General features: G+C 51.5%; 1 protein-coding gene across 7 annotated transcripts; it reads left to right on the forward strand.

The window, feature by feature from the left end:
- The first annotated feature begins 5552 nt into the window (after nucleotides 1–5552).
- Nucleotides 5553–26884, forward strand: ST14 (suppression of tumorigenicity 14). Of its 7 annotated transcripts, XM_032709699.1 has the most exons (20): nucleotides 5553–5699; nucleotides 5935–6083; nucleotides 16310–16469; nucleotides 16698–16825; nucleotides 17388–17458; nucleotides 17893–18053; nucleotides 18482–18517; nucleotides 18925–19162; nucleotides 19291–19430; nucleotides 19850–19947; nucleotides 20432–20541; nucleotides 21363–21493; nucleotides 21741–21845; nucleotides 22908–23015; nucleotides 23411–23524; nucleotides 23717–23845; nucleotides 24196–24382; nucleotides 24521–24795; nucleotides 25075–25211; nucleotides 25705–26884. In XM_032709699.1, exons 2-20 carry the CDS (start codon nucleotides 6078–6080, stop codon nucleotides 25864–25866), a joined length of 2496 nt encoding a protein of 831 aa, XP_032565590.1. In that variant the 5' UTR covers nucleotides 5553–5699; nucleotides 5935–6077; the 3' UTR covers nucleotides 25867–26884. The 7 variants fall into 7 exon arrangements, with proteins under 7 accessions (XP_032565590.1, XP_032565589.1, XP_032565587.1 ...); XM_032709698.1 differs by having other exon boundaries at nucleotides 5553–6083; XM_032709696.1 differs by lacking the exons at nucleotides 5553–5699; nucleotides 5935–6083 and adding an exon at nucleotides 7963–8265.
- The last annotated feature ends 256 nt before the right edge of the window (nucleotides 26885–27140 follow it).

The following is a 27140-nucleotide window of genomic DNA, read 5'->3' on the forward strand; positions in this document are numbered from 1 at the left end:
TGATCATCACCAGCCTGCTTTTGCTAAACTGGTTGCCAACAAGAACATTTATCGCTGCTTCTCTTAGGTCCCTTCTCTTCGCTTTTGAAGTCTGATTTTTGGGGAAAGAGCATCAGGCTCTGATGCTTCTGATTTTGAATGGCCAGATGCTGGGTTAGGTAGGATGTGTTTGCTCCCAACTTTCAAGAGCAAAGTACACAGCCTGTCATGGTTCAGCTGCCACCCGTCTGCTGAGCTGAAAAACAACCTGGTTGAAAAATAACCCTTCAACTACTGCAAGTCAAGAGCCCTTGTTTTTAATACATAACTTTTAACTCTTACACAGGAGGCTGAAGGGCAGAGAGGGCCTCCAGTTTTTTGGGCAGGGACTGACTAAGGGGATATTTAAGCTGAACTGTGTTCCAGGTAGTGTTTGCTCCTCTGTCCTCTTGCTCTGGAGCCTGAAAGCCATCCTGGAGGAAATGCTGCAAGGGCAGCAGGAAGGGGAAGAGGGCCTGGAGAAAGTATTGCACTGCCATTACCCATTTTCCATCTATCTTGCCTGAAACTAAAGGGCTTATCAGCCTGATGCATCTTTGCCATTACCTTTTTTAACTGAAAAAAGAAGTACAGCCTGTTTTTGCCATAGTGAGATGTTCCAGTTATCCAAGAGTCTTATTTCCTAAAACGTGAGGATTAGATGTTTATTTCTACCAAGAGGATGTTGTGTAAGCCCTGCTTAACAAGCGCTGAGCACGCTACACAAACAGCTACAGGCCACTTAAAACCTTTCAAACCCTTATTCTGACAACTGCTCTGTTTTATTTAAACCATGGTGAAAACCTGTATTTATGAACCTCAGTAGGACACCCTCATAACCCAGTCAACGCACCTAGAAGTTACCTCAAGTGTTCCTTCAAATGAATGGTTAATTGGACATCAACCTGCATGTTTTAGCAGATGATTTTTGTTTTCCAAATTCCTTGGAAAACACCGGCATAGCTTTCAGTAAACACAAAACCTCGTTACTTGTTTTTCACGTGGTTTAATGCTGATTTATCTCAGTCTGAGGTTTACTTGAGTCCTAGTTATGTGGGTGGATCAGATGTGTGTAGATCCAGAGGAGGGAGGCTGGAATCATCTTTCTTAACTGGTGCTTTGAACTTCTCAACAGATAAATCTGCATTTCTCACCCTACACTGCATTTGCAGCTGCTGATCCCTCCAGAAGTCAATTCATTCCAGCTCCCTCCTGTTCCTGCAGGTGGATCACTCTCTGGGTATAACCACTTTGTCTTGTGGACTATAGAATGAATTCTGCATGAGTAGTTCAAATTGTGGTAATTAATTAGGGATGACACAGCATCTGTCAAGTGACCCCTTCAATGTGGATTAGGTCACTTGAACCTGATTAATCTTGTACATGGCATCCTGCACTGAGGCCTGAAAACTGCTACATAGAGGTAAGTATTTTAAGAACCAATTTGTTTCCTTATGTCTAGAGGTATTCACCAAACCAACCTGGTGAGCCTTTGCATCCATATCTTCTAATGTTATTTTTTTCTCACTGTCCTCCAGTTTGCAACACCTGGAGCAAAATAACTCACTTGCCAGGACCAAAATCCTTATTTATCATATATGAAAATAATTGAAAGAAAACATTCTAATTCCCAAAAGCCCTGCTGTTTGTGTTACTTAGAGTCAAAATCTGTAAATTAGAAAATGGGATGGACCTGCACCATGTATTTCAAGAGGGAAAAGAAAACAAAAGCCTTAAATTCTGCTCTAATTAAAGGGGCAAAGGGTGTCACCTCCAAGATGTAACTTGACAGAAAGCGCTACCACCTCGTTGAAAGATTTCTTAACAGTTTTTGTTTGATTGTTTGTTTGTTTTTATCAAAGCTGCTGTGTCCATGAAACACAGTAAATTACCAGTTCTGAAGGGAAGTGAAAAAGAAAGGAAACTTCCAATTGGCATAGGCCAATGGAGAAGGAAATAAAGTAAAATTTGACTGGACATCTCAATATGTTGGTGTTTAACTGCCTTTTGAGACGTTATTAGTGAGCAAAAACTGTCAGTAGTTAAAAAGTAAACAAAAAATTGTTAAGAAAAACTGGATTCTCATAGGGTACTTTTCCCATTAAAGTAAAAGTTGTTTTATCTGTGCCTTGCATTAATTTTGACAGCAAATGAGAACACTTTCCAGAAGCAGAAGTGTGCTGGTCCTTCAGAGCTCCAGGATCAGGAGGTTCCACAAGGACACTTAAAGAAGGAGCAGAACGTGGCAATAAAATCCAGGCAGAGCATCACTAAGTGGCTGTACTGACCCAGAGCAAGGTGGTCAAAGCCTGGAAAGCAGAACGTCACTTTGTTCTACCTGTGTGCTGATACTTCTTGAAGTCTTAACACGGACCTGCAAAGGTCCTGGCAGTGTTTGAAACCTGGTGAATGGCTTTAACGAGTTTGTGTGTCATTCTGAATTAATTTTTACAACAACGGAAGATTTTTCATTTTGTGCTCAGGAAAGCAGTGGCTGCTTGGTATTTACACAACATACATAGAAAAATGTGCTGCTATACATAGCATATCATATATATCATATACATATCATATGCTTGATTACTCAAAAAAAAAATGGTATTTGCACTGAGGACTTTTAAAGTGCTTAAGCGAGTTGCTTTTAAGTCAGGCTGTGGTGAGAATTGTTCCTGTGTGCTCAGTTATACAGGGAAATTATGGGTCTGAGACAGTCACAAGCCCTCGAGTCACTGAAGCTTTATGAATTAGTGTCTTCCCTTTGCACTGCTTTGTTTGTGTCAGGAAATATGTTCTGTTTCGTGGCTGGGGTGGCTTGAGTAGCTCAATGACAAGCAATAACCTCATAAATTGTTGTATTGAGGTTTGCTTCTGTCAGTGTTACTGTACTGAGTGACTTCCAACTTGAGTTGGCCCCTGAAATGGCTCAGAAAGGGTTTTAAAGCTGGTGCTGGTGAAAAACAGAGAGTTATCTTGGTAAAATGAAGTTATCTTCTCTGTCAGTTTTAGCATTGCAATGTCATGTGCTGCCTCTGTCGGAAACTGGTACTTTACCAAAAATCAAAAACTTGACTGTATTGTTGTTCCAACCTGTGCTGGGACAGCTGGGAGTGGGAAGGCGTTAATGTGCAAAGCTCAGGATTTCTCCAAAAGTCCAAAGTGTTTAGTTGGCACAAAATTAGCACTTTCTTCCTTTGAAGGGCAACTCAAAAGCTTTGCCCGTGTTTTTAGGCATCTGTGAGCAGGAGACCCCCGGTCAGAGGGAGGAGTCCTTTGTAATTAGAATGTGAGTTAGTGCTGGTTGATAGGATTTATTCCCTTTTCATTTTTCAACTTGTGTTGTGGAGGTGAGTCAAAGTGATGTGGGCAGCGTGAAAGGTTCTGTTCAGAGCGAGCAAACCCAGGAACTCCTTCCAATGGGAATAAAGTTTTCACTGACTATGTCCACCTACCTGGATTTTAACACTTTTGTTGAGAATTACAGAGTTTGTATTAGGGCTGGATTTAACCTCTGTTTACGTTCTTCCTGCTTTTCTGTGCTCTTCAAGGGTAGTACTCTCTTCCCTCAGGAGTTGGGACGGGCTGCAAGGTGAGGCAGATTTGCCCACATCCCCCTGCCATCTGGGGGAAGGAATCCGAGGGCTCTCCTTCAGCCCATGGACAACCCTTGCCCCACAAGTACTTGGGGGTCAGCAACAAGTGTCTGACATTTGGAGAATTCATCAGAGTTTACCAATTTTTCATGCAGTGAGGAAGATGTAGTTGGGATGTTAGGAAAAGTCACAGAAAGTAAAGACCCCTTAATGATTGTCTTGAGAGGAGCGGAGTTTCCAGACAATTATACCCCGTGATGCTGCTTTTGGGGTGGACGATGACCTAGAACAGGTCTGCAAGCCTGACCCAGCCAAGCAGGGTCCTTGTTCCAGCTTGACATTTCCTCCATGGAGTTCTGGCGCCATCCAGGGGAGCACGGCTTGCTCCTCACCTCTGACATTCTCCTGCTTTAGGTGGGTGCATTAACAGCATGTGCAGTGTCACTGTAACCCCCCAGCATCACTGTCCCCTGCTACCGGGGCAGCTGGAACGTCAGGCAGTTCGTTGTCTGAAAGACAGCAAGAGCTGGACCACAAAACAGCAAACCCCCCCATATTGTACCACATCCCTGGCCCTCTGCACCAACAAAGCGAGGGAAATAAGAGGAATAATAAATGGCAATAGGAATAATAAGGGAAATAAGAAAGAAAATAGATGAAAAGTCAAAGCTGCATGCTTTTTCTTTGGTGGTAACACCAACGCTAAGTCCGAACTTGTGCTTTGTGTGGAGCACAAGGAGGCAATGCAGGTGAGCCGGGTCAGCTCTACTTGTTTTTAATAAACCAAAGAGAAATGGGCAATTCCAGCACACCGTCTGCATCTCTCTGCCCAGCTAAACCAGTTGAGACATTCGCAGCTCGTTAGCAGAGAGGACCTTACCTGACTTAGAGTTTTGGGCGTGCCCGAGTGTGCAGCCGGGTTTCACAACAGTGCCAGAAACCAGGCAGTCAGGCCTGGCCACTCTGCCAGGCAAACACTGCTGCTGCTGATTCAGAGCTCACAAAAGGGGTCCTCTGCTTTCACGAGCCTTTGAAGAAAGAGACCTAGCTCTCTCTATAGGCCCGGGACCAAGTTTACATCCTCGAGCGTTTCCTGGGGCTTTGGATTCCCTCTGGAGTCCTGTGACTGTCAGTGGCTGACACCAGGAGCAAGGGCATGGGAAATGATCCCCCTGGATTTGGAAAGCGAGTCTCGGAGCTGTTTGGGGTGTGTTGGAGGGCTGAGGGCGTTGGTTGCACAGTCACATCCTTCACCTCCTCTCATGCCCGTGTCATCCCCGGGATGGAGCAGATAACTACTGCCCTTGGCTCTGCCCAGCTTTCATGATCTCAGGAAGGCAAAGCTACTTCTGATCCATGTTTTGTGAGCAGGACTCACTCCTGAGCTCTTGAGAAGCATTCGAGATCAAAGGAGAAGTTCCCGTCCAAATGACACCGTAATCCCTGAACAACTTTCGGAAGGGAAGCACCACCCCTGCTCTGCCCCAAAGCAGCGTGTGGCCAATTGAGGGCAACTCATTGCACTTTTACAGCTCCCATTCTCCACAGCCAGTAATTATTCCCCTTGCATTGCAGAGGGAGAGGCTGAATCAGCCCAAGAGGACTGGCCTGGAGCCCCGGAGCAGGAATTGCTGCCGCTGTGCCCATCAGCAGAGCCCAGCGCTCCCCTGTGCTCTCGGGGGCTGCCGGTTCAGCGGGAAACCACAGCGCTGCTGGGTGGCGTTCTCCCCTCCTCCCACTGAATCAGCCTTTTATTTACTCTTTGGAATGCAAAGTAACAGGACACCCTGTGTGTATTATCTCTCTCCCAATCTTTTGTAATGCCGTGGAAGTTGCCGGACCGGATTGAGCGTTTGAGATGGGGTGGTTTCGGGGTTGTCTGGCAGGAATCTGGGTGGGAGGGCACTGCCAGTGAAATTTGAATTTGGAAGTCACACTGAGAGCAGGACCCTTGAGCCACACTGCGGGAGGAAAAGCTTTAGGCACTGACTGAACCTGGTGTGGATGGATGGTGCTCCTTTGCTAGAATTCCTGGGAACTGCCTCCACCAGAAGCCTTTTCCCCTGCAGGCAGCCGGCCTTCATTTCCTATGTAAGCAGCTACGCTCTTCCCTTCTTTCACGTGGATGGTATTCCCAGGGCTAGGAGCTGATGCAGAAGGATCCTGCCTGTCCAGCGAGAGTGTGCTGCTCCTGCAGCTGATCCCTGTCTCCCCTGGGATTCTCCTGGGGTTCGAGCTCAGTGCGATTTAGCTCTTGCAACTCGCACGCGGTTCTGACCAAGCCGGACTTGGTTCTCAGATTTCAGGGCTCTCCTTCCTCCCAAAGGCGTGTTAAACCCCGGCTGTGCTCTTAGGATGCTGTTGTGGCCAAATTGAGACAACGTGAGGAGGGGGAGGCGACGGCTTTTCTTGGATAAACTGGTCCCAGTGGGAAAAAGCAGAGACTTTGTCGCTGACTGCTGCCATCGCATGTGGGTAAGTGCCTCGAACTTTATGCTTTGTTACATTTTCAAAGTGCCTTGGCTGGGCTCAGCATCCTTCAGTACCACTGGAGGGACACAGGGAAATCTCGTCACAAAAGCACGTGGCAGATAGGCTGGGAATCGTTGTTTTGTGTTGTAGGGCTGTACAGTGCCCAGAAGGAGGGGACCCGCTGCTCACACGGTGACTCTGCAACTGCTACAGCACAGCCTGAAGGAAATCTCTGTAAATCACAGAAGGAAATGCCTTTGCTTCTGCAGCAGAGAAACGGGAATCCTGGCATTATTTAGGACTCTAAACTAGCAGCCTCCCAGCTACATAATATTTATATTTAGCACGTGTATTGTTTGTTGTCTTTCCCCACGGCGATTTCGTCCCCTTGTTCAAAGAGCCAGTTGGGCTCGTGAATTAGTTTGTAAAATGTCAGTGGTGTGAACGACAGAACACGCTGAGTTTTCGCAGCTCTGTGGAAAGTCAGGAGTTGTGGATCTTTGCAGGAGACACCAGAGTGAATCTGCCTCTTGACCTCATCAGCCACATCCCGGAGCACGGGTGGAGATCAGTCCGTACATTGAACAGGAGAAATGTGTAGAATCCAAGAGCAGTGGCTCAGCCGGGACCAGCTGCTTTGTACCCAGGGGTGTATTAAGTCCGGCAGGTAGGGAGTGGCTGTAAAAACAGTGCTGGGCAGGGCTGGGCACCAGCGGGAGGGCTGAATACTCTGACATCACCAGGCTGACTAACACAGCACCTTTTTGAAGGGGAATACCTTAAATCTAGGGATATTTCCTGCTGTGCGATGGGTGGGATTCTGGCAGCTGCTGAGGGGGCAGGGAAGGCGGTGGAGGATGTATTTCTACAAGAGCCCAGAAGTTACGTTGTGTTTTTAACAACACCGGGACCACAGAACTCACACCGTCTCACACCCCCAAAAAAGCACGTGCAAAAGGGCTGCAAAACTTATGCTCTGCAGGAGACATTTTAAAACAAAAGCGACCCAGCAAGTGACTGAATCCCTGCGGGGTGTGATCAGTGGGCAGCTCCTGTTACACCAGAACGAGAGTTCTGGGAAATTTAAGCGTTCAAATGTGGAAAAAAACCAGTTTCAGGGCTGTATGCAGTTGGTGTAAAGAGGTTTGGGTCGGTAGTGGGATGGCCAGTTTAATCTTGGATGGGCATATCACATGTTAGTTTGGATTGTCATATATAAGATAGAAAAGGGAAGAACTTCTCCATGAAAGTTTGATCCAGATAATTTAATCTTGACTTGCTCTTGAGGGCGAGAAACCTAAATATTGGAGCGTGTGTGGGGAAATCATCTTTCCAAGAAGGGGAAAACGATGGAGTAAGCCAGTGCAGTTTCAGTGTTAGAAACCCTCTTTCAAACCTGCATTAGATCATTCCCAGAACCCCGGTCTTTGCTGCTGGTCCCTCCTTCTCCTCTCCGTTTTATATTAACCCACACAGTGCCGGGGGCTGTTGCTGATGTTTGAGCACCCCCTGGGTGCCACCTTTGGGCACACGTGCAGTTTCTGCAGCACTGCTCTGTCCTTCACTTGGCATCTGGTCTGCATTTGCCGAGAGAAGGCTCCTTCCTACAGTGCTGCAGCCTGGTTGAGGGCAGGTTTCAGGCTGGCATAAAGGGAGCATTTTGCTTTGGTAGGCTCTGAGTGCACCGATATTTTTGGGAACAGCAGAGTAAAATCCCCTTTGCAGGGGGGTTTCCTAGTGCGACAGTGCTGTCACCCCAGAAGGGATGAGACCATGAGTACACAAAGCTTTTCCCAAGGAGCTGTGAATTCCTGGATGCCAGCCAGTCCTCTCGCTTCTGGTGATGAAAGATTTCTTTAGTTTCATTTCCTAAAGCAAAGCACGTGGCTGAAGGGGCCCTTGGATGACGCAGAGCTCGCGCGGGACTTTTGGGCACAGCTTTTCGGGCACCTGCGGACACTTGCCCCTGTGCAGGAGGAGAGGCGGGAGCTGCAGCGGGACACGGAGCCTCGGAGGGCCCACGGGGCGTTTCCACACCTGGCAGGACAGGGAAGGAGGAGCCGGGCACGGTGCCCAGGCCGGAACCAGCGCGCCATGGCGGCCTGAGCCTCGCGGAGCCGCCCTGGCCATGGAGCACGGCCCGGCAGCCGCCGGGGCCGGCATGAGGTACAGCGCCCAGCCGCAGGTGAGGGCACGGCGGGGGCTCCACGCAGCCTCCAGCCTTTCCCGAGCTGCCGCGGCTCCGCTCGCTCCGGCCCCTTGGAGCGTCACCGGTCAGGGCTGACCGGGGCGGCTCCGCATCCCTCGGGAAGGGGGGGATTCCAGCTCGCAGGAGAAGCTGTTTGGGGGACGGTGCCGAGCTCAGCGGGGCAGGAAAAGGAAAACCAGCTTTGGGAAAGTGGAAATCTCCACCCATCTGTGGTGGTGTTGGATCTCCTCGGTGTCGGCGCTGCTGTGGCTCCCAAGGTTTTGATTTCGCCTTAAACTGGGCTCTGGGGTTGGGACTAAAAGGAAACTCGGCGCAGGCGAACTGTTTGCAGAGCGTGGGGGCCGGGTTGTTTAGCAACAGATCCAACTGAACCTGTACAAGCATTGGAAGGGCTCATTTTAACGGAGGGCTGTGGGGCTTTGCTAATTAACCTCTGCTTTATCAGTGTGTTTGGAGACCGGAGCGAGTTTAAACCACAGTCTTGGCTTTTTTATGTAGGTCTTCCTGGCTGAGGGCTGGGCAGGGCCTGGTGGGTTTGGGTTGCACCTCCAGAGCCTGTTCTGTGCCACAGAGCTGTTTCAAAACAGGTTTTAGGTTAAAGCAGGACAGCAGCACTTCCCAGCTCACCTGCAGGCTTTGGGTGTCTCCAAGGCCTGGTTTAGTGGTTGTTATGTGGCAGCAACAAAGGAGCTGCCATTCTAGCACGGATCAGAAAATTGGCCTACAGCAAGAGACGTTTCCCTTGCCTCCAGCTCCGCTGTCCAATGTGTGCCAGGGCCGTGGGCACTGCCAGGAGTGGGAAGGAGATGCTCTCGCTGATACGGTTCAGCTGGAGCTCCTTGTTCCCAGCTGGGTCGGGGTGACACTGTTGTGTGACATGATCTTCCCTGCCTGCCTTGTTCTCCTGGCAGGGGGTAGGTTTGTGCTCTGGTGTGTCTTTGCGCAGGGCTGAGGGCTCGAACAAGTCCCTTCCCTGGTTCTGGATCACTTCTCCCCCTGCATCAGTGCAAGAGGGACTGATCTGATCCAGGAGGACTTCCCTGAAGATGGTATCTGCCCTCCTGGCAGGAAACAGCCTGAGGAATTTGTCCCTCGTGGACTGGCTGTTGTCGGACTTGGCCCCCTATAAACATGACAGTGGAGGAAATGTGTTTTTGCCATGTCTGTCTCCTACATCAGAGAAGGAGCTGTGGCAGTTCTTGGGCTGAGGAGAAGCTGCTCGTCTTCCTTGGGAAGGTGCAGAGTGTCTCTCTGGGGTAGTGGCTGGTGGATGAGCTGCTGCTCAGGCCAGTTTGGCTGCTGTTGGTGCCAAAGGCAAACAGGGATAAGGAAGACATGATGAGAAAAGGGCTGAGGCCAATTGAGAGTTCACCAGACCTTTGCTCAGCAAACAAAAGTTCACTTTGTAAAACCCTTGAGGGAGCAGTGAGAGTGTCTTGAGGGCCTGGCTGTGGGGAAGGTATTGGAGCAAAGTTCTCCCCTTGCCCAGGGTAGAATGTGCCTTTTCCATCCAAAGGCCATGGAATAGACAGGCAAATAACAGCCTGTGTTATCTGGGCCATGGGCTGGGGTGGAGAGAGAGCAGCCTACAGGGATGGGTTTGCCAGGCAGAGGCTTTGCCCTGTCAGAGGTGCTGGTGTTTTCCTTGCTCTTGGATCCAAACGTTGAAAACTCAAGGGCCAGATCCACCTCAGAACTGTAGGGGCTGGTGAAGAGTGTGAGTGAAATGTCAAGAGGAGCGTTTGATCCACATCTGGGGTGCAGCTGCTTTAGGTCAGCTGCTGGAGGCAGTTTTGTTTTCCAGACAGTGCTGTCTGTACCAGGAAAGACATATGAGTGATTTAAATAAGCTGTTTGCATCTGTGGCATGTTTCTTTCAGCTCTTGGGACATCAGTATGTTGTAAGGAGGAATTTCATGGCTCATAGCTACATGGATCAGGGCTGTAATATAGCTTTATTCCCCACTTCTTCCCAAGAATTGTTAAGACTTAAGTGTAAAGTTCTTTGCTACCACAGACACACAAAAGTGTGGTGGCTTTTTCTGAGCTGCTGAGATGCAGGACACAGCTGCAGTGATAAGCCTGGAGCGGGGCTCAAGCCAAGCCTATGCTGTCTCTGCAGACATTAACTTGAGTTTCTTCTGTAATAAACCCAAAGGAATTTGGTTTCTCGTATGACTCAGGGTGGTCACAAGACAATCGAATGCTGTAGAGGGTTTAGCTCAAAATTGGTGCGTGAAGTAGGTGTGTGTGACATATCTTTCACTGTTGGCACCTACCCTCTCTGCTGGGACATACACAGTCTGGAGGACTCTGGCCTTGAGTTCTTGCCCCATATTCCCTGTTTATTCATCATTTTATAGCTCCATCGCCCTTAATACAGAACTGGAGACGAAAAATAACACATTGGCAAAGTTTCTTCAGTGCATTACTGCCCGTGGTGGGGCAGCACTGCACGAATACGCCTTGGGGAAGCTTCGCTCTCATATGCTGCTTTCACGTTATTTCTTTATCAAGAGTAAGAGGAGGAGTGAAGAGGTGATTCTTATCAGATCTTTTCTGCAGCAAGAATTGGTTCAGGAGTTGATTCAAGAGTGGTGTAGCTGTACTTGAGCTCCTTGGGTGAAGTGAGTTGCTGCTGTAAACACCGTGTGTCAGCAGCTTTTGGATTTGTTTCACTATTTCTTGTGGGAAATAGGCTGTTTCCCCTCATGCTTTGGCTTTCAGTGTGATCCAGGAAAACTCAGGTTTTGAAAATCTAACTTTCTTGGCTCTTTTTGCCACACAAGCCCACCCTGTTGATCTCAAAGCTGGGACATCCCAAGCTCTGAGCCCATGTCCTGAGCTGCTTGATCAGCCGACAGGTTTCATTACTCTCGTTTCTCATGTGGTATTTGTTTTAGTTTTTATTGAACACCACCTGAGGCGGGTGTGGCTGGAAAGGGGGAGGTGGGAATTGCCTCTTGGACACATAGACTAGGATCTGCAGGGTGTAATTACCCTCAAGAGCCTAACAGAGTCTCGTGACTCTGCTTCATCTCAGACCTCCCCAGGCCACCTCCAACGTGGCATTTTATGGGTTTCTTTTCTTGGCCGTGTATATTGGTGTCAGACAATGGGTTTTTTTGCTGTGAGACTTGCTTTGATTGCACACCTGCTCCTACCTTCTGTGATCTGTGCAGCTTTGGCCCTGTGGCAGACCAGCTGAGTCTGGAGTTGGGAAAGGTCAAGGGAAGTTATCTGGTGGTGATAAGGGACAGATGAAACTAATGGCCAGGAGCCCAGTCCTTCTGTGAGTCGGGGTCCTGTGAACAGATGCAGACACTGAGGGAGAGATGGAGCAGCTGCTTTGGACGAGAGGGGAGCAGTGAGGATTTGGGTGCCCGGGACACATCACATCGTCTTGCTGGAACTGCCAAACAAGCCAGAAACTAGCCTCTGTGGGGGATGCTCATCCCAGATAGACCACTGCTTTGTATACGTCCCAGGAATCTTCTTACTCCGTGGCATGTCACAGCGTTTCCACGATCCCCCTTTTGCAGGAGGATCTCTCTGCTTTCTGGAAAGATCTCCAGAACTGACTGTGTGGCCGTTCCCACCATCCCTGTGTGCCTTCTGAATTTCCTGCTGACAGAATTAGTCACCTCTGCATCTGGTTTGTCCAGTCTGGCAGAGCACAGTTAAAAATATATTGTGTGGCTTACGGAGGAGGAGTGGGAGGTCTGCTTTTCACAGGAATGAGCTGGGACTCTGCATGGAGGAATTGTGTGCAGGAGCCCTCTGAGAGCTCTATAAATCTGTGAGTGCTCCTTTTCCAACTTTCCTGATGAAGTCAGTACTCCAGGGGAAACCGAGGCATGGAAGAACTGGGGCAGTGTCTACCTGACCCTTTCACTGGATTGGCATGTGGCTTTCCTGCCACTGTGACCAAAACCCTCCAACCCTGCCGTGGCAGTGCCAGTGAGGGCTGAGCGAGGAGGAGCAGGAGGAAGTAACTGCTCCGGTGACTAAGACAGAGAGAATATCAAGGGAGGTTTTCTGTTAATAATGTTTATTGGAGCAGTTTCCTCGAGAAGGGCGAGAGAGTCAGACCTTGAATCACTTCGGGCTAGAGACGGTTTCTGGAGGAACCATGGACAAGGTGAGAGCAGGACATGTTCAGCTCCTCTTGGTCTAGAGCTGCTGCATTGGGCTGTTCCAAAGACGTGAGGGAAATGTGCAGCAGCCATTAACTAAAGGAGATTAACATTGTAGTCATTATTTTCTTGGTTTAACTGTGATCTTTGAGCCGGCCTTGCCTGTGATTCTGTCTGGTCTCCACCCAGCTCAGAGGATGGTGACCAGGAATTTTTCCCCAAAGCAGGAGTGGTGGCAGTGAAGGGAATGTGGAGCACAGGGGATGAGCAAGGCAGAGGCTGAGCCACTCGCTTTGGCCTCAGACAAGTCTGGTCCTAAGGTCAAACGGGTGTTTTTCGTGCTGAGTGTGGGCAGGGAGGATTCAGCCTCTTACTCAGAGGTTGGGACACGGGGCCTCGTCTGAGACCTTCCCGCAGGGCCTGATTCAGCATTCCAGTAGTGTTTGGGGGATGCTTCAGATCCTCCGGGTAGTGGGGAGAGAGTTTGCAGGAATGGCTCTTGCTTACCCAGGCTATGGGTGAGAGCTCCTCAAAGCAGCTTCACACAAGTGTCAGCGTTGGCCAGGGAACATAATGGCCTCCATAAGGTTTGAGATGGGCAAGGACGAGAGCTGGAGTACGAAACAGAGGGCAGGGAGAGAGGGAAACCTCTTTGGATCCGGTCTCATATCTACCTCCAATCACTGGGTAATTTCTGGCAGGTGACAGTGTCAGTGGCTGCTTGTGCACCTTGTACAGGAGGAGAGACAAAAATAAGCTCCCCAGGAGTCCCCACACTCCCGTCATTTCTCTTGTGCTGTGGGTGTTGCTGCTGTCTCAGCTTTGGAGCAAGGGCAAACTGACAAAGGTGTACTGTAAACTCACAGGTTTCATCCTTATTTTTTCCAAGAAAAGCAGAGGAATTGTCTAAAGAAAGATCAGATGGTGAGTTTTCCTGCCTAATTCCTTGGTCACACCTCAGCCACTGGAGTACTGCGTGTGTTTTGTGTGTGTTTGTTCATGCTGGAGGCAGAGGGAACCTCTGTTTGCCTTCTAATTTAATCCCACTGATGAGTTTCTCCCTTTAAGAGTTTTTTCATTGCAAAGACACAACCTTAGCTCAAAGAAGATGTTAAAATGCATCAGCCCCAGTGTTGTGCAGCCTGGCCTTGTACAGCAGCAGCTCCTGCTTGCCACTGAGCCCTGTTTTTTTCTGGCAGTTTGTTGAAACTCAAGTTTGGGAATTCTACGGAGAGTCCCCTCAGCAGAAGGGTTTTCTATTGGAAAATAGGGTTTTCTTTGTGGTACTTCCTCACTGCTGTGTGAACAGATACATCATTTAAGCCCCTGAGGTGGTTTTCTTGCCACAGGCTCCTGCAGATGTTAATAGGGAATTAAATACTTTGCTTTCTGCTACCAACAGCAATGTCTTGGAAGTCCTGGGAAGGCTCAGCACTGGGAGCAGCCCCACGGTGGGGAGAGGGGAGGTGCTTGCAAGATTTGTGGTCAATTTCTTCTCTTTACCTGGTTGGAGGGGGGTTATTGCATGATTGGAGACCTGAGGGGAGCCAGATGGCTGTTTGGAAGACAATATGTCAAACTTCAGGTAGTCTTGACTTTGACTGAAGAGTTTCTTTATTTAGGATGTCTGTATGTATTTAAGCTTTATTTTGCATCTTGACCATTTTAAAGTTTCCTTGGGTTATGTTGTCAAGCTTTTCCTATGTGATCACAGAGGCCAAACAGCATTCAGAGTATTCCCAATGGGATTGTCCTCTGTGGCCCTGCTAGGTCTGTTTATTCTGGGGATGGAAACAGTTCTTTCAGTCCAGTTTTAGGCAGTAAATCCCACAAATGAATGAAGGTTCCTTCCCTGTGTTGCCAAATGATAAACTCAGAGGATTTTGAGAGCAGGTGATGTGAAAACTGGTTTGTTGCTCTGGTCGTGGTGGCCTTCTGGTGTTTGCAGAGGATTAAACTTGTAGTCCTTAACAAAAACTCAGGGTAAGGTGCCTGTAACTTCAATTTCTGTTGAGAAGGGCCTCCGGCAAATACTACAGGGAGGAGGGGCTGTGGTGGGTTGTGGGAGGTGGGAGGAGAGGACAGGAGTTGGGTGAAGAAAAGGCCAAAAGGAATGGGAGAATGGTGCAAGTGGGAGCTGGGCTTTCCTGCCAGGTGAGGCTTGGGAAAGATAAGATGGTGAGGCACATAAGGGAAGTGCAGTGAGGTTGCTTGAGTTTGCGTGAGAATGCAGAAGGCTTTGTCAACAGCATCCCCTTTGCTGGTTGTTTTTCCTAGAATCACAGGCTGGTTTGGGTTGGAAGGGATGTTAAAACTCACCTTGTTCCACCTCCCCGCTGCTGCCAAGGGCAGGGACACCTTCCACTAGACGAGGTTACTCCATCCTGGCCTTGGACACTTCTAGGGATGGGGCAGCCACAGCTTCTCTGAGCAGCCTGTGGCAGGGCCTCACCACCCTCACAGGGAAGGATTCCTTCCCAATATCCCATCCAACCCCATCCTCTGCCAGTGTAAAGCCACTGCCCCGTGTCCTATGAAGCCATATCCCCCTTGTCCCTATTTTTTCTGACTGTTAAGGGCTTGTGACATTTGCACCAAATGAACACGAGCCATTAGAGTAGGTTTGTGTCAGCTCTGGGCTGGGAGAGGACAGGCAGTGTCTGACCCAGGGTCATGTCTGTGGGGCAGCCTTACCCCTTCCGGGACACAGGGGTGTGTGTGATTGCCATGGATTTGGGTGAGTCAGCACTTTGTGTCCCTGCTGTCATCAGAGCCCAGGGAGCTGCTGGATGCCTGGTAAGGGGAAAATGGGAGGGTGGTGAGCAGAAAGGTGAGGGATCCCTATGGTTTGGGCTGTTTGCAGCAGGTACGGAGCCCTTCCTACCTGAGAGAGGCACAGAATGAAAGTAGAAGATGTGGTCAGCTCTGCCCACGAGGGTTTGCCAGCTCTGGGAGGACAGGAGGTGCCAGAGTGGGTGTGGATCCAGGCCCCTGACATCAGCCTGTGCCAAGGGTGCTGTATGGCATCCTCTGAAAACATCTGGATCTGCAGCTCTTCTGGCTCCCCCTGGGCTGGAGATGCAGGTACATGAGCAGGGCAAGGATGGAGGGAGGGAACCAAAGGCTGGAGAAAGTGAAACCCCAGGGAACCGAGGGTTTCACAGCTGATGCCACACAGGCCTTCCTCTTCTTCACCCAGCCCAGTGTGGGGTAGGTGGAAGCAAGAGCTCTGTGATGTGGGTGTCATTCCTCCTCTTTTTGGGATCTGCTCTTCCACATCTTGTCCTGAGAGTCTGGCTGCCTGTGGTCTGTGGGGATGTCTTGTGTGTTCAGCTTAGTTTTTTTGGTTTGTTCCTTTTCATGGGTGTTTCTGCTGGATGGGAGATTCCAAGCAGAAACACAGGAGGGCTGTTGGCCCGGGAGACGTCACAGAGCACTGTGAAACGTTCAGGAGGAAGTGGCTTGATTTCTTCTTTTAGAGAAATGCTATTTATAGTGTGCTGTGCCCCACAAGCTGCAGTGACACACCTTCCACCAGCAAAGGGGTGAATTTTTCTCTGCCGTTTCATCTGCTGGCAGGCACATCTCAGAGGTTGTGGGCTTGTGACCTGCCATGGTCACGGGAGGGTGTGTGGACGTGCCCCTTGAGCTCGTGACCTTGTGTTAGGTCCAGAAAGGAATTAGGTGTGTGCAGAAAAGCAAAGGAGAAGCCTTCAGGGTGCTGTGGGGTGGCTGTGGAGCTGTGACACCGAGGTTTGTCTGTGCCCTCAGTGCTGGGGAGTTGCCGCGTTCCCTGTCCACAAACCTGCTCCAGGCTGCTCTGTGGTTCCAAACTAGGCTTTGGGAACAGCCGTCTCACCGTCCTGCCTTCTTTCCTCTCCCAGGACATGAACCACCTGGACGAAGGGGTGGAGTTCCTCCCTGCCATGAACTCCAAGAAGGTGGAGAAGCGTGGCCCGAAGCGACGCGTGGTCGTCACCGTCCTGGTCGTGGTTTTCCTGCTCGTCTCCCTCACCACTGGCCTCCTGATTTGGCACTTCAAATGTGAGTGTGACATCAGGAGGGTGGTGGCATCGAGGGTGATACCCTGGTGTTGTTACCAGCTTTTTTACCTGGTGTTGCTCACATGTGCCCTTCCTAGCTCTGGGAAGGCTCCAGGAGGTGGGAGGACACCACTTCTACCCCCCTGCCCCGATTGCAGTCACTGGGGACCTGCTGTGCCATAATCCCAGCCCTCACTGCCCTTCCTGACCCTGAACTCTTCCCTTCCAGACAGGAACGCGCCCGTCCGGAAGGTTTTCAATGGCCACTTGCGGGTTCTGAACTGGGAATTCCTGGATGCCTATGAGGACTCCAGCTCTCCAGAGTTCAGCATGTTGGCCCAGAAGGTGAAAAGCACGGTAAGAGGCTTCTTGCATCCCTCCTCCTGCAAGCAGGAGTTTTCCTCTTTCCCTGTGTCCATGGGGATATTTCGTGTAAGGTTCCTTGGAGCTTCCTGGCTCCTCTCAGCTTTCCTCGCTCCCTCTGACACACTAGTTGGGAGCAGGGACATGCCTTGGAGCTGGGTCTTGGCATCCCAGCTCCAGCCTGGTGCCACAGGAGCTGCCAGGGCACATCCCAGGGTCAGTGATGAATCAGGACTGGGAGCTGAGGCAGGAGGGTGTCTGCCCTGCCTGCTGAAGCCGTGGCTGGTCTTGCCTCTCCCCTCAGAGACCGGGATTTGTGTTTTCCCCGGGAAGAGCGGGGAGAGCTGAGTCAGAGGAGGCTGTGTTATGCTGGGTCTGGGCTCTTCTGGGACTCTCAACTTTCCTTCTTCCTCTCTTTGGCTCTGCAGGTTCCTGCAGCCAGGGATGCCGGGTATGTGCCCTGATTTTCCACAGTGGGCTTGAAGCTCTGTCTGTCTGTAGCCTTTCCTCCTTCCTCACTTCTAGACGTGCTGAACCCTCCCTTCAACCCTTTCAGGTGGAGGAGATATACAGGAATCATGCAGATATTGGCCCTTACCACAAAGAGACAGTGATCACTGCCTTCAGGTGAGTGTTCAGTGCTGCCTGAGCCAGGTCTAAGAGTGGAGGAGGGCAATGCTGGGATATCACGCAGACATTTACCGTCATTCCCGGGGTGCTGTGGGTGGAGGCACCCCAGTAGTCACCGTGAGTGACACAGGAAAGGATGGGCAGTGAAAAGCGACCCGAAAGTGTGTTGTTTTCCGGCAGATGTCCTGGGAAAATCAAGGTGTGGTGAAGTGAACTGCAGTGGGTGGTACCTGGCAGCTTTGAGAGGGACTCCCTGGGGTGGCAGCGGCCTTTACTGGGCATGGTTTGCTTAACTTACCCTTGAGACTCTCCCTTCCCCATGGCTAAAATCCAAAAATGTCTCATCGAGTAGCCTGGCCCCTTCTTCTAGTGGTACTTGAGCCTTCCCATGTCTGTCCTTGCCCTCAACCCAACAACTGCCCTTTCCACAGCGAAGGCAGCGTCATTGCCTACTACTGGTCCGAATTCCTTGTCCCCAAGTACCGGGAGCAGAGCCTGGACAGGGCGATGGCCGACAAGCAGAGCCTGGTGCAGAGGTGGAACCCCCGCCTGCGAAACCCCCTGCTGAAGGTGGAGTCGGTCATCGCTTTCCGTGAGTGTTGGCTCCGCCGTCCCTGGGCCTCCACGTGGGACTGGGGGGATGTGTCACTGGAGAGGGAAGGTGCTGGCCACAGCCCTCCTCTGGGGGCCTTCAGACAACCCTCAGGGTGGGTGTAAGGGCCTGGATTTCACAGCATGGCTTAATGGGATGTACAGACTGGGGAAGGCTGCACAGACCTGCTCTGTGTTCTCCTCTGAACTGAGTGCAGAGGGACAGGGATGAATCCTCCATCTGCTGAGGAAAAGCTCAGTCCCTCAGCTCCCCAGAGCCTGGGCAGGAGCAGCCTGCCCTGGCCAGCCTGCAGGGAGAGACCCCACAAGCAAGGCCAGATCAGTGCAGGTCCTGGGGACGACCTTAGCTTTGTGCCCAGGGATTTTCCATAGCCCGAAGGATGATACCAGCTCTCTTTTCTCCTGCAGCTGTGGACCCCAGCATAGCTCACTCGGCCCGAGACAGTAAGTACAGTTCTTCAATCTCAGTGCCCTCCTTAGGGTGGTGATTTCCCTTGCAGGATGGGGAAGGGTCTGGAGAGGGGTGCTCTGCATGCAAGGCAGACCCCAGTGTGCTCCTTGGAGCTGGTGTGGGGTCAGACAGAGTGTGGCACAACCGTTATCCAGCAAGCGTGTTCCCTGCAGAGGGATCTGCTCAGGGACAGCCTGCAGGCAGAGGAGGAATTAGTCTCTGCATCCCAGGGAAAGGCAGGGCAGAAGCTCCTCGTTTCCCTTGTTTCCTGGCTCCAGCCGGAGCCACTGTTCTCATTCACAATCCAAAACGCAGCACTGTAACAGCTACTGAGAAGAAATGACCTGTACCCTGGCTGGAACCAGGATACCTTGCTAACTGTTCCCTGCTCTCCGAGCAGACAGCTGCATGTTCTCCCTCCACGCCAAGGAAGGGCAGGTCACCAGTTTCACCACGCCGGGCTTCCCCAACAGCCCGTACCCCAACAATGCCCTCTGCTACTGGGCACTGAGGGCAGATGCCAGCTCCAGGATCAGCCTCACCTTCAAGACCCTGGAGTTGGAGCCCTGCAGAGATGACAGTGACTACATCAAGGTCTACGACTCCCTGAGCCCCGTGGAGCCCCACACTTTGGTCAGGTCAGTGTCCCCGGGATGTTCCTGTACAGCACTGAGCACTGAGATTCCTGCTGGGACCCGAGCTCCTGTCCCTGCTCGGAGCTGACCTGTGCAGCTGTGCCTCATGGATTCTGTCCTTTGCTTCCTAGGCTTTGTGGGAATTACGCCCCGTCCTACAACCTGACCTTCCTGTCCTCCCAGAACGTCATGCTCATCACGTTGGTTACCAACAAGGAGGGGCGATTCCCTGGCTTTAAGGCTGAGTTCTTCCAGCTCCCAAAGATGAAAGGTGAGCAGAGCCCTTGGCCTGTTTCCCCCACCTCTCCCTGCCAGGGGCAGCTGAATAGGGAGGTGGGTGTGGCTGCGGTGAGTTTGTCAGGGATGTTTCCAGGGCTGGAGCAACTGGAAACAGGTCACATCTTGGCCTTGCCCACAGTTCTCTTGGCTGCTGTAATGATGTCCCTGAGGAGGCCAAAATAGGTGTTACGTTGGGTTAGACATGCAGATTGATGTGTGCAGGAAGCACCTAATTGATCTCTTGGGTTCTCTCAAGCCTTGGAGCAGAGCTGGTCTCTCCAGAGGGTGACTTAACCTTGTTAGACACTGTTGCCTCTGCCTCCTTTCCTGCCTCGGGTGACAGCCAGCTGAGGCTTGGGCAAACCACATCTCTGAATCTCTAACCTGTTTTCCTCTTGTGTTTATCTTCAGCCTGTGGTGGGACCCTGAAGGGAGAGAGCGGCACCTTCACGACTCCCTATTACCCGGCACACTACCCCCCAGACACAGACTGCGTGTGGAACATTGAGGTGAGGTGGACCCTCTCTGTCCCTTCATTAGGCTGTCCAGTGACTCTGGTCATGCAGGCGCAGTCCAAGGGAGCTCGCAGCAGCTGCTGCCCAGAGGCTCTGAGTCTGGCGTGGCTGAGGGAGGTGTTCAGAGCTGGGGGCAAAGGCTGAAGAGGCAGTGAGAGGCCTGAACCCCACGTGACACTTATAGTAGTCCCCGAAAAACTGTAGCTTCACACAAAAAGCATGAGAGTGGGAGCTTTGGGGCAGTCCAGTCACTGGCTGGTGACCAGAGGTCTGGCTTTCACCCCCTCTGTGTGCCTGTTCCATCAGAGATCCTGGGACTGGGGTGGCTCATAGTGACTTTTATGAAGGTGTTTCTTTTCCTTCTGGAAAACTGACTTCTTCCTATTTTCAGTTATCTTCTATCCTCTTCCCATGAAGCTTATTCCCTTTTCCTTGCTCCAGAAAACAGCATCCCCACTGACTCTGCTTGCTTTTGCAGGTTCCCTCTATAAAGAATGTGAAGGTGCGTTTCAACATGTTCTTTGTGCTGGAGCCCGGGATCCCCGTCAGCTCCTGCACCAAGGACTATGTGCAGATCAACAGCACAAGGTGGGTTGTTGGGTGCTCTCTGACCCATGGAGGGGCTTTGTTTAGTAACACAGAACTTTGTGCTTTCCTTAAACCTGCTGTGGGAAGTGTGCTAGTGCTCTTTAGGATGGGATGAGGCAGGAGGGTGCTGGGATTTACCCTGTGGTGAGAGGGGAACCCCAAGCTTGGGGATGAGACCCAGCTGCAGCTGAATCCCCCCAGATTCTGTCATGGCACATGGCTCATGTGAGGGAAGGCAGAAACTTCTGGGGTGGGTTTGCTTGAATGAGCAAATCTCTGTTCTCAGGACAGTTCCATTGTGTTCTGTGATGCATTTCCTGATGTATTGGCCATGTGCTGTTACACAGCGTGATGGAACCTGCGATGGGCCAGACAACTTGGTACTGCACAGGGCCATGATTAGTCTTGTTTTGCAATGTTTTGGGCAAGGAAGCTGACCCTGCCTCCGAGAGAGGGTTCTAAGTAGCAGCACTTGCCTCTACAGTCCTGAGTTCCTGCAGTGCTGCTTGTGTGCATGGTCACACCTGCCCGTGGTGGGGTGGGATCCTGCACAAGTCCAGCATATCTGAGATCAGACACATCACTGAGGCAGGCAGGGATGTGGAAAAACTTGTTCACAGTCGTTCTTAAGGTCACAAACTGGTGTTTGCAACTGGCTCAAACCTACTGTGAGTGGCAGCAGAATTTGGACCCTGAGGCCCGGCAGTTCGTGCTGGGATCAGACCTGCTCCCTGCTCTCCTGCCCCCTCAGCTCTGTGCCGATGGGACGTCAGGGATGGAAGGAAGTTTGCTACAGCACTTGACTCCCCTTTGCCCTGTAGGTACTGTGGGGAGCGCTCCCAGTTTGTAGTGGCCAGCAGCACCAACAAAATCCAGGTCCGGTTCCACTCAGACCAGTCCTACACGGACACGGGCTTCTCTGCAGAGTACCTGTCCTACGACTCCAGCGACCGTGAGTTGGAACCCTGGGGCTGGGGGAGAAACTGATTTCCCTGAGATCCAGAGCTGCTCCTCCTCCGTGCTTCCCTATAGCCTTTTCCAGGGACATAGCAACTTGTCTTATTTTACTGCAAACCTCATTGTGTCCCTGCTATGTTCTGCTGGAGGCAGGCACAGGGAGCACTGTGTGCTTTGGGGAGGTGATGTAGAGGGGATAACTGGAGGGCTCACGTGCGATTTTGCTCCCTTCCCCCTCCCAGCCTGCCCTGGCAAGTTCACCTGCAACACGGGTCGCTGCATCGACCGGAGCATGCGCTGTGACGGGTGGCTGGACTGTGTGGATGGCAGCGACGAGAGATCCTGCAGTAAGTCCATCCTTGGTTTCCCTTTGGCATGGCATGGCATGGGAAGGGTCATGATGCCCTGGGGTGGCTGTTCTGGGGGTATTTGTTCTGGGCAGTGTGCCTCGGTGCTGCCTGGAACCAGCGCTGCCGCTGTTCTCCAGACTGCTGTGAGAGGCACTCAATGTGGGATCTGTTTGGGATCCTTTCCCAGCCTAGGAGCTGTGAATTCCTGCTAATCCGGCCCTCTCCCAGTGGCATCTCTCTCCATTTCCAGTCCCACTCAGCTGGGAATGTGTTTTTCTGTGTAATCCTCCTGGTTGTGGGTTTGGCTGAGCTGGGTGTTGTGAAGGGACACCTTTTGTTACCCAACCGGGCAGGCTTTGCAGAGCACATCTGGAAAACCTGTGGGATACATGGAGTTGTGTCTTTGTGCAACAAGTTTTCCTCCTGAATTAGCAGAGCTGTCCTGTAGTTAGTGTTACTGTCCAGGGTCTGCGGTTCATTAGAGAGGATGGAATCCCCTAGATTGGGATCTGGTTCCCAGGGGAGTGGTAGTTTTCTGAGGAAGAGTGGCCCATGATCAGGTTTTCTCAGGTGCTTTCTTGCTGCTTGTAGCAAGTGCTTTGCTTCAGTTGTTGCCTGAGGCTGTCCTGCAGTGATGTCAGCTTCAGCCTCTGCTGCCTGAGACAGGACAGTTCCAAATGGTTTGGTTCTCCAGAAAAATGGAAATACTGTGCTGTAGCCCGAGTGCGTCGTGTATCTATGTACATGCGCATGGTCTCGAGCTGTTTGGTGGGTTCCCAAGTGTTTGCACACCCACTGGGAGAACTGCCATGGTGGATGGGTCGCTGGTGACTCCACAGGTGCCTTTGCAGGTCTCTTCCCTGATTTCTAGCATTGGAAGGGACTGCCCAGGGAGGTGATGGAGTCCCCTTTCCTGGAGGTGTTTAAGACATGACTGAACATGGCACTCAGTGCTCTGGTCTGGGTGACAAGGTGGGGATCGCTCACAGGCTGGACTCGAAGGTCTTGAAGGTCTTTTCCAGCCCTAATGATTCTGTGATTCTCACTGCCCTTTTTCAGGCTGTACTGAGCAGCAGTTCAGGTGCCAGAATGGTTGGTGCAAGCCCAAGTTCTGGGTTTGTGACAACGTGAACGACTGTGGTGACAACAGTGACGAGCTGCAGTGCAGTGAGTGACTCGCTGAGGGCTGGCTTAAAGGGGACTGGAGTGTGGAGGCTTGTGGGATGGAGGGAGGCAAGTGCTGTGCTGGAAATGAGTGGGCAAGAAACCCAAAATAACAGCCAGGCACAGGGCATGGCAAGGACTCATCTGATGCAACCTCCTTGAGCCCCGAGCGAGAGCTTGGAGGAAAGAAGGATGTGCAGAGGTGTAGGAAACGTGGGTTTTGGGGAAAGAAAGGACTGAGTAACTGGGTGGTGGTGTGCAGTTTGAAGAAGAGATTGGAGACACAGGATGCTGGAGCTGCAGAGGCTGTACTTGGGGAAGGCAGCGGGCACAGCTGTGTGTCGAGGCGCTGCGGGATTCCTGCCCTGCCCTCAGGAGCTGCTGCTCTCTGTCCCCAGGCTGTGCAGCCGACAGCTTCAAGTGTGACAACGGGAAGTGTGTCCCCAACGCACGGAAGTGTGACGGGAAGGATGACTGTGGGGACGGGAGCGACGAGGGCAGCTGCAGCACAGGTGAGGGTAGACTGTGGGGGCACCTCCCTCGGATGCAGCCTCTGATGGATTTCTTGGTGGTTGGGCATCCTGGCGTGTGTTTTCTCATGGGGTTGGTGTGTCCTGGAGATGGGGGGAAGAGGTGATGGGCTCCTGGGCGATGTGACCTCCCCAGAATTGGGTCTGACCCCTGTCTCTCTGTCCTGCCTGCAGCAGGTCAGACAACAGTGCCCTGCAAGGAGTACACGTACAAGTGCCGCAGCGGGCACTGCATCAGCAAACAGAACCCTGAGTGCGACGGGGAGCAGGACTGCGAGGACAACTCTGATGAGGACAGCTGCAGTGAGTGCCCTGGGAATGGGGGGAACACTGGCTTCTAGGCCGGGCCTCTTAGAGAAACACCCCAGTGTGGCAGAGAGAGCCTCTGGGTATTTCTGTGCGGTGGCTTGATCTGGAAGTACCAGGATGTGTTCTATATCAGCCTGGGGAGTGTCTGCATTGTTCAAGATGGGGAATACAGGAATATCTGCACATTTATGTATTTAGGAAGTAAATATTATAGCTAATGTAGCATCAGCCCTCCCTGACATGAGTAACGGGGCACTTGTGCTGTCAGATATCCCCAAGGAACAGAGGGGAGGTATGGAATCGGAACAGGAGTAACCAAGCACCCCTTTCCTTCCCCACCCCAGACTGCGGGACCCGCTCCTACGTCAGGAAGTCGCGGATTGTCGGTGGGCAGAACTCGGACGTGGGAGAGTGGCCGTGGCAGGTCAGCCTGCACGTCAAGGGCCAGGGCCACATCTGTGGGGCTTCACTGGTCTCGGAGAGCTGGCTCGTGTCAGCGGCTCACTGCTTCCTGCCCCTGCAGGGCATCAGGTACAGGAGAGCCGGGTCCGTCCCCTTTCAGGCATTTCAATAGGAAACCACCAATTTTGAGAGCCATTTCTTGAGGAAACTGTTTAAGGCAGCGAGCTGTGAGATGGGGCCTCACCCTGTGTCTCGTGCCCTGTGCAGGTACTCAGACCCCAGCCTGTGGACAGCCTACCTGGGCCTGACCGACCAAGGCGACCTCAGCGGCCCCAACGTGCAGACACGGAAGATCAAGCGCATTATCTCCCACCCCTTCTTCAACGACTACACCTACGACTACGACATTGCCGTGCTGGAGCTGCAGAGCCCCGTCACCTTCTCGGCCGTCGTCCAGCCCATCTGCCTGCCCGATGCCACCCACAACTTCCCTGTGGGCAAGGACCTGTGGGTGACTGGCTGGGGAGCGACCGCGGAAGGAGGTGAGCGCTGGTGTGGGAATTTGGGGCTGCACTTAACGTATTTTGTATAGTTTTCCCAGAGAAACTGTGGCTGCCCAGTCCCTGGAAGTGTCCAAGGCCAGGTTGGACAGGGCTTGGAGCAACCTGGGCTGGTGGAAGGTGTCCCTGCCCATGGCAGGGGGTGGAACAAGATGAGCTTTAATCCCTTCCAGACCATTCTGTGATTCTATGATTTTTGTGTTTCTTGAGGGTAAAAAAGTGGGAGCTGCTTCAAAATATGTATTTTACTTACCCTCACAGGCACTGGAGCCTCCATCCTGCAGAAGGCAGAGATCAGGCTCATCAACCAGACTGTGTGTAACCAGCTCCTGACGGACCAGCTGACGCCACGTATGATGTGTGTGGGGATCCTGACTGGGGGTGTGGACGCCTGCCAGGTAGGGCAGCACTTGGAGTTAGTGCTCTTTGCTGTTTATTCGTTAGGGAGGCAGGCCATTTGCACTTATATTTACACTTTTAACCTACAACAAATGTATGTGAATCCTCCTAGATTCAGACAACGGACAGATTGGAATGGGTGCAAGCAGCAACTTGTGTCGACGCATGACTTAGTCTCAAAAAGTGCAAGACTTACACTCAAAAACATCTGACCAAGTAGGAGATACAACCCCATCCAGCTTCTGGCTGTTCGTTATTCTTAGTTAGCAGGACAGACTGCTTGATTTTATAGCTGTGTTCTGGCCCTGTAACTCTTATTGCCAGACTTAAATATTTGTTTCAGGGAACGACCAAAAAATTGTGCTGAGTTAGAATTGGTTTTGAGATGTGGAGTTTTACTGACTGATTATTTTTTGCTCAGTTTTGACTTAACACTTTGCATTAGGACGCTGTAGGGGGTTGGTGCTCATGCTCCTGTGTGTTTGTGTGCAGGGAGACTCCGGGGGCCCCCTGGTCAGTGTGGAGCCCAGCAGTCGGATGTTCCTGGCCGGAGTGGTGAGCTGGGGGGATGGCTGTGCCCAGAGGAACAAACCTGGAGTGTACAGCCGGCTCACCAGCCTGCGAGACTGGATCCAGCAGCACACAGGCCTCTAGGGATGGATGGATTCCTGCCTGGACACCTCTTGGACAGTGCTGGCTGGAGACACTTGGCACTGCCAGCTATGCACAGCCTCTACTGTGAACTTCAACCCTCCCTCTACCTCGCTGTGAGCGCTTGGGACTCCCTGTGCACCAGAGCTGATGGTTTGGTTCAGTCTTTAGTGTTCCCAACTTAGAAATTCATGTTTGGAGAAGTTTTTCCCCTGGTGGGTAAGCTAGTGCAGCTCCCATGAACAACCTGAATGAGCCATCATTCAAGATTACGTATAATAATAAACTTAAGAAATAAAAAAAAAAATTAAATTTTAAAAAAAGAAAAAAAGAGACAAACACTTTTGTTTAGAGGCAAACTTATTGGACAGGTTCAAAAACATGCTTTCAGAATATATTCTAAGTCCTGCATTTGTTTTCAAATGGCCATCCACACTGTGGTGGTCAGTTGTGGGGGGTGGAGAAGGGAGGTCTTACCATCGTTTTAGGAGGGTCCCCTTCTTGTCCCATGCTGTGGTCTTCTCCTTCTGTCCTCTGTCCAACTCAGCTTCTGGCCTGGCTGAGTCCAGGGCTGGAGGCCAGAAAGAGAGAACCCATCACTCACCCTGAGGGAAGCCATGGGAAGAGCTGCTTGCACAGACGGAGACCCCAGGGCCATTGGCATCACCACACTGTGCCTTAACTCCACTCTGGGCTGAGCTGATACAGCTTCTGCTGAGCTCCAGGTGCCTGAAGTCATGGTGGAGAGCACAAAGGCTGCACTGAATCTGTCCTGGAGTGCTCCCTGCAAGGACAACATGGGTCAGCTGTGCCCACACCAGCCTTACACTCATCCTACTTTTGTAAAGAAAAATGTGACTTGTGAATGTGCTGATTTCCTTCCTCTCTCCTGTGCAGCCTGTTCCTTGCTCCAGCAGAGCCCACTCCAGCTGAGTTGAGTTAGTACCTTCCTCACCTGTAAATACATTGTTTTGTAAAACTCTCTGAAGTGAGATGCTCCAATAAACTGGGATATTTTCTAGTACTGTGCCTGTGTGGTTCTTCCTGAGCTTATGTGCAAATGTTCCTGAGTCAGAAACCAGCAGCACAGAACCCCAGTGCTCAGAGGAAGTGGAGCTGCTCCACATAAAACACTTGAATACTGCGTCCCTGTGCACAGCAGCTCCACTGTGGTGAAGAAACAGAGTCTAGGGAGAAATCCTCACAAAAACCAGCTGTAAGGGCTCACAGGAGAATGGTCTGTGCCCCAGCCCTCTCTGCAGAGAAACAGAGGTAAG

The sequence above is a fragment of the Chiroxiphia lanceolata genome, chromosome 23 (assembly GCF_009829145.1).
Source record: "Chiroxiphia lanceolata isolate bChiLan1 chromosome 23, bChiLan1.pri, whole genome shotgun sequence".
Lineage (NCBI taxonomy): Eukaryota > Metazoa > Chordata > Aves > Passeriformes > Pipridae > Chiroxiphia > Chiroxiphia lanceolata.

Bases quoted from the DNA above. Each gene is read 5' to 3' on its own strand.
- ST14 (XM_032709696.1), top strand. From the start codon at position 7,984: ATGACGCAGAGCTCGCGCGGGACTTTTGGGCACAGCTTTTCGGGCACC. The intron at 8,266-16,309 runs GTGAGGGCACGG...TTCCTCTCCCAG, and splicing joins GGTACAGCGCCCAGCCGCAG to GACATGAACCACCTGGACGA. The intron at 17,459-17,892 runs GTGAGTGTTCAG...CCCTTTCCACAG, and splicing joins ACAGTGATCACTGCCTTCAG to CGAAGGCAGCGTCATTGCCT.